This window comes from Vicia villosa, unplaced genomic scaffold (genome assembly GCF_029867415.1).
Source record: "Vicia villosa cultivar HV-30 ecotype Madison, WI unplaced genomic scaffold, Vvil1.0 ctg.001409F_1_1, whole genome shotgun sequence".
NCBI lineage: Eukaryota > Viridiplantae > Streptophyta > Magnoliopsida > Fabales > Fabaceae > Vicia > Vicia villosa.
Window position 1 is genome coordinate 224,762 of NW_026705607.1, and position 9,101 is coordinate 233,862.

Genomic DNA, 9,101 nt, shown 5'->3' on the forward strand with positions numbered 1-9,101 from the left:
TCCCCTTGCATAATCAACCCACATACCTAAGATCTCTTCTTTTTATTAGTTTTGATTTAAAAAAATTCATTGGGTTATCTTTCGCTCTTTTCCCTTTTCATTTGGAAACAATAAAGAGCGATGGCGACTTTCACCAAAATAATGAGTCAAGTCAATCAATGGCTTTGATCTCGATTTTTCTCTGCTACAGTGAGCAACTCCCGTGGAAGAGGAAGAGGCAACTATGGATGATAATATGTTTGCCTGCATCATGTGATATTTTACTTTTCAAGTGCACCAGAGAGGCCACTGCATTTAATGACGTGAGGATAACCTCCCAAGGATGCACTTTTAGACGCTTTCACAAGGGATCATGAAGAAATGCACATTCACGTCGCTCTCGTCTTTCCCTTTCCCAAAAGAGACCGACAACATGATAGTTCCACATGGAAGATTTAAGGAATCATTGGATGCTAAAATATTCCCGCCTTCATATAACTTAAGTATCGACCGAGTAACGCTAGTCTCTTGAATATTTTGATGTCCATTAGATCGTAGAAGCTCCTGCCGTCAATGATGATTCTCTATACTGAATGTTTCACTATGGTGGCAGTTACAACGAGTGGAAGTGTCACATTAGGAGTTCCATCCACTTCCTCGCTTCTCAAAATTAGTAAATAGGCTTATCATCTTCCCGCCTTTTATTTGCCATCACTCAGTTAGAGGAGCTTCATTGTACGTAGAAGTTCTTTCTTACTAGACGATCCGCCGTCGATTAATCAATGGAGAGGAAAAGAGAAGATCATGAGGCTGAAAAATTTATCGTCATCATTTTCATCAAATAAGCAGCTCGCGATTTTAGAATTAGAGGGATATAATTTTGAAATTTATAAGAATCATATATTGATTCCTACAGACGGTGCAATTGTTTCGTTCAATGAACTAGAAATGATAGAGCTGAGGACTTGATGTCAAATTGTGCAGTAAAGATTGTTATTCGACATGACAAAACTGAGAGGGAGAGGGCCTACTAGATTAGCACCACAACGCCCAAGTCATGGCAGAAATCCAAATAATAGAGCAAATTAAGGATAAAAGTACCTGCAGAATTGTCGTGGATACCGTATATATGAGAGACGGTTATAACCACCCCCTTATTTTGTGGCATGAAACACGAGGGTCTAACCGTAGATAAACGTCTACAAGATGGATCGAGTACGAGTTCAATAGGTGCAGGTGGATTAGACCCTAATCCTTTCTTGGATACACCTTTGGACGGTTAATTAGACCTACACATCATTGGACCTACAACCGTCAAAAAAATACTGAAACTTTCCAAGTCAATCCATTAATTCTTAAAAGGAAAAAAAACTATTGAGATTTATGAAAAAATTAATTAATTTATTAATAACAGATAGAAACTTATATTTCCAAAACTTATCTTTTCAAGTGCATGTTTGACTTACAATAATTATGCTAAATGCCACCCTAAACAGCATCTGCAATAACAGACGAAATATTTGAACGTGGCTAAAACCACATACTTACATTTCCTTCATTCGTTAGAATGTTTAATTTTTGTGTTTACTTCTTACAAAGACTTTTTTGTTTGATTTTATATATCTTTAACGACTTCAGTTGCCAGAGCAGACCGCAACCCGAAGAATATACTCTTATTATTAGTTCATATTGATTTCTAAAAACTAAACTAATTTACAATTTGTTTGTAAGAAATATGAAGTAATCAAATAGAGAGAAATAATTTTTTTTTAATGTAAAGTCAACTATCCAGATTTCTCATGCAAGAAAATGTTGAAATGTCATAAAGTTGGTAAATCAAAAGAAACCAAATCAAAGTCAAACCTAATGAACATCAAGTGGTTATAAACTTAAATTCATGTTTACAACTCTTCAATAAGCAAATAAAGCAATTGAACAAAGAAGCCATTTTCTGAATTCTGTCATCACTAAAAAATGTCCAACAATAACCATAATCACACATTTCCAACTTCAGCTACTTTGTTGATTTTCTTGTTGCTAAATCTATGTCAAGAGATTTCATGTTTAACACAATATGAAGCCTTGTTAAAGTGGAAACAAAGTCTCCCTCAACAACCAATTCTTGATTCATGGATCATTAACAACTCAAGTTCAACGCAAACACCATGTTCATGGAGAGGTATCACTTGTGATTCAAAAGGAGATGTGACAATTCTAAACATGTCATATACTGGACTTCAAGGTAATCTTAATCACTTGAACTTATCAGTTTTTCCAAACCTTCTTCGTCTTGATCTTAAAACAAACAATCTCACCGGTGTCATACCTGAAAACATCGGCGTTCTTTCAAAACTCCAATTTCTTGATCTTTCTACTAATAATTTCACCGGAACTTTGCCTCTTTCTATTTCCAATTTGACACAAGTTTACGAGCTTGATGTTTCAAGAAACGATGTGTCTGGTATATTAGACCGTCGTTTGTTTCCTGATAAGCCCAGTTCTAAATCTGGGCTTATCAGCATTAGGAATCTTCTTTTCCAAGATACCCTCTTGGGTGGTCCGTTACCGAACGAAATAGGGAACATAAAAAACTTGACTTTACTAGCACTCGACGCAAACAATTTCTCCGGGCCTATTCCTTCATCTTTAGGAAACTGTGAACATTTAAGCATTCTTAGATTGAATGAAAACTATTTCTCTGGACCAATTCCACCAAGTCTTGGCAAACTGACCAATCTAACCGATCTTCGGTTTTTCACCAATGAATTAAATGGCACCGTGCCACAAGAATTCGGAAACCTTTCTTCTTTGGTTGTTTTACATCTTGCTGAAAACAACTTCATTGGTGAGTTACCACCAGAAGTTTGTAAAAGTGGCAAGCTTGTGAATTTCAGTGCAGCCTATAACAGTTTCACAGGTCCAATTCCAAGAAGCCTTAGAAATTGTCCTTCTTTGTATAGAGTTAGAATTGAATACAATGAGCTAACTGGTTATGCAGATCAAGATTTCGGAGTTTATCCGAATCTTAATTACTTGGATTTCAGCTATAATAAGGTGGAAGGTGATTTATCTTCTAAGTGGGGGTCTTGCAAGAACTTACAATCACTCAATATGGCTGGTAATTCGGTGAATGGTAACATTCCAACTGAGATTTTTGAATTGAAGCAGTTACAAGAGCTTGATCTATCATTTAACCAATTATCAGGAACTATTCCTTCTCAAATTGGAAACTCTTCGAATTTGTATACTTTAAGTTTGGGTGGAAATAGGCTTTCTGGTAAGATTCCAATCGAAATTGGAAAGCTTTCTAATTTGCAACATTTAGACCTTTCGATGAACATGTTGTTGGGAGAAATTCCATCTCAGATAGGAGATTGTTCCAAATTGTTGAATTTAAATTTGAGTAACAATCATTTGAATGGAACGATTCCGTTCCAAATAGGACAACTTGCATCTTTACAAGACTTTTTGGACTTGAGTTACAATTCGATTTCAGGGGAAATTCCTTCGAATCTTGGCTTGCTTTCGAATTTGATAAGCTTGAATATCTCAAACAATAATTTATCAGGTTCTATTCCTGATGGAATTAGTGACATGTTGAGTTTATCAAGTCTTAACCTCTCTTACAATAATTTAGAGGGTAGTGTTCCTAAAGGTGGCAATGGCATATTCAAAGTCAATTCCTCTCATGTTATTGATTTGAGCAACAACCAAGGACTATGTGGTGAATTCCAAGGTTTGAAACCTTGTAATGTCTCACTCATTCAACCTGGTGATGGGAGTAACAAAAAAAAGGTTTGGATTCCAATTGTTGCTTCTTTAGGAGGTGCACTTTTTCTATCATTGGTGTTTGTTGGTATATTTTTCTTGTGCTACAAGAAAAGTTCAAGAACTTCAAGAATAAAAAAGCCTTCCTTTAACATACCAAATCCATTCTCAATTTGGTACTTCAACGGAAGAGTTGTATACGGCGACATAATTGAAGCTACCAACAATTTCGACGATAGGTATTGTATCGGAGAAGGAGCATTCGGGAATGTTTACAAAGCCGAACTAAAAGGAGGTCAAATATTCGCAGTGAAAAAGTTAAAATGCGATGAAGAGAATTTAGACACTGAAAGTATAAAAACATTTGAAAATGAGGTTGAAGCTATGACAGAAACAAGGCATAGAAACATTGTAAAGCTTTATGGATTTTGTTGTGAAGGGATGCATACATTTCTTGTTTATGAGTATATGGATAAAGGGAGTTTGGCTGATATGTTGATGGATGATAAGAAAGCACTAGAACTTGATTGGGTTAAAAGGGTTGAGATTGTTACAGGTGTTGCAAGTGCTCTCTCTTATATGCATCATGATTGTTCACCACTTTTGATTCATAGGGACATTTCAAGCAAGAATATTTTGTTATCTTCAAATCTTGAAGCTCATGTATCAGATTTTGGTACTGCAAGGTTTCTTAAGCCAAACTCACCTATTTGGACTTCATTTGCTGGCACATATGGTTATGCTGCTCCAGGTAATGTTATATAACTCTCTTATGTTCTATAATACTGAAAATACTATTTTCGATTTCTTGTTTTCATTTTACTAATTTTTCGCTATTTTTTGGCTTATATAGAGCTTGCTTACACAATGGCGGTGACAGAGAAATGCGATGTATTCAGCTTTGGTGTTTTAGCATTTGAGATTCTAACTGGAAAACACCCTGGTGATCTTGTATCTTACATACAAACTTCTAATGATCAAAAGATAGATTTCAAAGAGATTTTAGATCCTCGTCTACCTTCTCCTCCAAAGAATGTTTTGAAGGAGTTGGTATTGGTGGGAAACTTGGCTCTTTCTTGTTTACACACAAATCCTCAATCTAGACCTACCATGAGAAGCATAGCACAATTCCTAGAAATGGAGACTACATATAATTCTTGATTGATGTTCTTTACTTGTTTTTGGTCTATTTGGTTTGTATATAGACACTTGTTGTGTATATCATATTGATTGTTTTTCCCTTTGTCAAAAGGAACCATGTATAATGAAATGATTAAAACTTTAGAATATGTAAAGGCATATAATATGAACAAATTTTCTTGTGTTTTTTGATTCATTTTTGATTCATTTTTTAACTTTAAGACTTATTTGTGAGTTTGAAGGAGATGGGAAGGGAAGACTTCCAAAAATAAATTTTTAAAAAAATATAGAAAAATATTTAACATGTTTTTAGAAAATAATTTGTATAAAATGATAAAAGAGTGTGTATCATAACTATATTTTTAATTTTTATAATACTATAACAACATAAAAGATATTTAGAAAATTTATGTAAGTCCTCCAATAAATATAATCCGAACTCAACACATAGTTTAAGCATTTGCATTTAATTAGTATTTGAGTTTCATTTGGTTAGCATTTACATTTTGGTGTGAGTATATGAACCCATTGATAGTTGCCTTTGTAACACACATCACATTTTTCAATTTGCGATAGAAAGTTAATTACATTCTCTCTCTTTCTTTATCTTTTCATCTTCATCTTCAACCTTGTGCGCCAACAATTGATATCTAGAGCTCTGGTTAGATTCACAGAGAGAGCCGTGTGTACGTGAGACGTGTGTGATTGCTTTCATTTCTTGAATTCACGTTGAATTTACAATTTACAATTCATTTCTTGATTCTGCGGGATTGGAAAACACGGGTGTTGGTGAGATCTGAGTGAATTTGCACAAGAAGAAGATGAACAGCCAAAAAGGTAGCTTGAACACAAAGCTTCCAGTATTTGATGGAAAGAACTGGAACCGGTGGATGATTCAGATGCGTGTGTTGTTTGGCGCTTAAGATATTCTTGATCTCGTCAATGACGGTTACAAGCCGGTTGCAACGGATGTAGCAGAAGCGCATATAAACGTGTAAAGAGAATTGAGGAAGAAGGATTAGAAGGTGTTGTTCTATATCCACCAGTGTGTGGATACGATTGTGTTTGAGAACATCACTCATTTAACGATGGCGAAGATTACGTGGGATACACTGGTACGGTGCTACGACCATGACACATTTGTGAAGAAGGTGAAGCTTCAAAGTCTATGTAAGCAATATGAGAATTTCAACATGAAGAACAATGAGAATGTGCCAGATTACATCTCCAAAGTGATTGTGGTCCCAAATGAGATAAAGGCCTGTGAATAAACGCTCTATGAACTAGTTATTATTGATAAGGTATTCAGATCCCTTACACCTCGGTTTGATTACATTCTTGTAGCAATTGAACATTCTAAGAATTTGAGCACCATGAGAATTGAAGAGCTGTAGAGTAGTCTAAAGGCACAAGAGTTGCGTCTGACTGAAGAGCAAACATAGCCAGATGATATTCTGATGATGAACCTGTGCTATTGATGGCTTTTGAATCTAATGGTTGATATTTGGTAGACTAGTGGTATATGGACACTGGCTGCTCAAATCATCTAACTGGAAACAAACAATGACTAATTGATTTTGACTCTAGAAAGAGGACAAAGATCAGATGTGTTGATGATAAGTACCCTAATGCTAAAGGAACGTGAAATGTCAAAGTTAGAGTGTGTAACGCCCGGAAAAATAAGTATATACTTGATTTGGACGTTTGTGACGTTTATTGGAATTGTACCGTTTTTGGAGTTGTTTCAGTCGGTATTAGTTCAGGATGGCGGACTAATATTTAATTGAAGGTTTTCATATTTTTGGTACTGGAAATATCATTAAGGTAATATTCCGCGTTTTGGGGCGTTTGAACGATATTTGAGCGTAGGGGCATTTTGGTCATTTCCGCGAGGAAGATATTTTCTTTATAAAGAAAACAGAGAAAGAAAGGAAAGAAAGAAAGGAAGAGAGAAAGAAGAAGAGGAAAAGAAGGAAAAAGTGTAGATTGGTGGATTCTCGACCGATTCGAGTTCCGATCGTTGCTATAGCAAGGTAAGGGGGTGAATCTAATTTATCTTGGATGTATGATTCTTATAGTCTTGTTCTTGTTCTTGTTCTTGTTTATTTCTATGCTTGACCAACAATGGTGGATTGTGAGTTTTGTGAGTTTAGAAGTTATAAACATGATTTTGTGGTGTGTATGTGTAGTATGATGATAGATACCTTCATTGATCATGCTTTCTTTTCCATTTCTATGGCTTGATTGAGTTTGGGTAAAAAGTTAGGTTTTGAGTTAGATTGATGAATTAACCGTGAAAAGTTTGATGTTAGGTTGTTTCTATGGTTTGTATGTGTTGTATTGGTGTTGTAATGATGTTTTGGAGTGGTTTTGGTGGGTATAAGGGGGCTGGAATGGTTCTGGTGCGTTCTGGTTTTTTCTGGGTTTACGCAGGTCCGCTAAGCGGAGGTGGGTCCGCTGAGCGGAGGTCTTGTTGCAGAAAATTCTCTGCGAAGGTCCGCTGAGCGGAGCTGAAGCGGATGGCAGCTTTTTCTGTTTTTCCAAAACTTTGGAACTTCGTAACTCTTGAACCGTAACTCCGATTTTGTCGCCGTTTGAAGCGTTGGAAAGCTAACGCAATGAACTATATTATTATCTAATTAAATGATTCATAGGATGAAGTATTCCATTATTTTTATTAGGATCAAGTGATGAGTTGTGTAGAATGTTCAATTATCCAAACTTTGAAACCTTGTAACTTTTGATCCTTAGCTCCGTTTCGTACGCCGTTCGAAGTGTTAGGAAGCTAGTTGGATGTTCTATTGATAGTATAGGCTTGGTTAGATTGTCATTAGTTAGTTATGAGGGTTGTTGATGAAAACACATAATTGTTTATATGCGCGATATGATTGGTAAATAATCATAGTGCTTGGTTGTAATTGTTAATGATGTAGGATGTAGTAGTGGTTGGTTGATTTGCATAAATGGTTTTGTGAACTAGTGCATGATAAATAATAATGATGTGTTGTGCGAATGTTATCGTAATGGTACGAGATATGTGATTAGTTGTCGATAACATGAGATCATGTTCATATGTGTTATGTATTAATGAATGTTCATTCTTGATATGTGACGATGTTTGGTTGTTTGTTATTAACATGATGTGTGGCCTTATGGCAAGTAATTATTGTTATGAGAATGATGTAATATCATTGTTGAATTGTTGTTATTACAACTTGTGGATGATGTATTGATGAAGTTGTGGGCCGATGGCCAATAATAATTTGATGTGTATAAGTGTGTTATACGTTCATCTATGCCGATGTGGCCAGTATGTTTGAACGGTGAATGTGTGCTGTGTGCTTATTAATGCCTGTGTGGTAATTATGGTGTGATGTGATTGATAACGATGTTATTAATTGGTGATGTATCCTTTTGGATAGAATATAAATGGTGTAACGTGGGTATGTGACCGTGTTATATTGTTGATGATGTTGTTGTCGTGTAATAGAGTCATATATTTGCACAGCATAACATTTCATTACGTTAATGGCGGAATGCTATTAGCAGGTGGCCTGAATTGGCAATTATTACCAGTGGGGGCTTAATGCTCGGTAAAAAGGTGTATTTGCCCGAGTGGCAAGAGGTCATCAGTGGGGGCTAAATGCTCGATGACGTTTAGTCGTAGCTTGATGCTCGACAAAGGTGTATTTTCCTGAGGGAAAGAAGTCCCAGCATAATGCTCGGCAAAGGTGTATTTGTCATAATGACAAGGGGAGTTTTACTCCGGATTTGGTACCACATGCATATGCATAGTCGAGTCTCATTCATCATTGTCTGTCTGTATAATTTATGTTATCATTCATGTGTCACATTACTTATATATTGATTGTGGTTGAATGAGTGGATTACTTTGTTGTATGATTCTTGATGATACTTGTTGGCATTACTATAATTGTCATGCTTTCATTATGAATTATATTCTCACCCTTCTGCTGATTTGATGCTTGAGTGGCATCCTGCAGATTAGCCGCTTTGGGAGTCTTTTGGAAGAGGTAGTTCTCCAGTCGGTCTTGTCAGTTGCTCTGATACGTAACACCGGGGAGTCGGGAGTCTGTTGTTATTTATTTATATATGACTCTTTGAACATGTATATGTGATAATGTGTTGATGTGTATTGTAAACACTTTATTTTGGAAAACTCCTCTTGAGAGTGAGAGCTATACGTATATATA

The 9,101-nt window shown here is 35.9% G+C and overlaps 1 protein-coding gene across 2 annotated transcripts; it reads left to right on the forward strand.

The window, feature by feature from the left end:
- Positions 1-1,846: 1,846 nt before the first annotated feature.
- On the forward strand, positions 1,847-8,785 carry LOC131635025 (MDIS1-interacting receptor like kinase 2-like). 2 transcript variants are annotated; one of them, XM_058905629.1, is made up of 3 exons: positions 1,847-2,221; positions 2,978-4,498; positions 4,601-8,785. In XM_058905629.1, the coding sequence occupies exons 1-3, from the start codon at positions 1,954-1,956 to the stop codon at positions 4,906-4,908; spliced, it is 2,097 nt and encodes a 698-aa protein (XP_058761612.1). In that variant the 5' UTR covers positions 1,847-1,953; the 3' UTR covers positions 4,909-8,785. The 2 variants fall into 2 exon arrangements, with proteins under 2 accessions (XP_058761612.1, XP_058761610.1); XM_058905627.1 differs by having other exon boundaries at positions 1,847-4,498; positions 4,601-8,752.
- Positions 8,786-9,101: the final 316 nt, after the last annotated feature.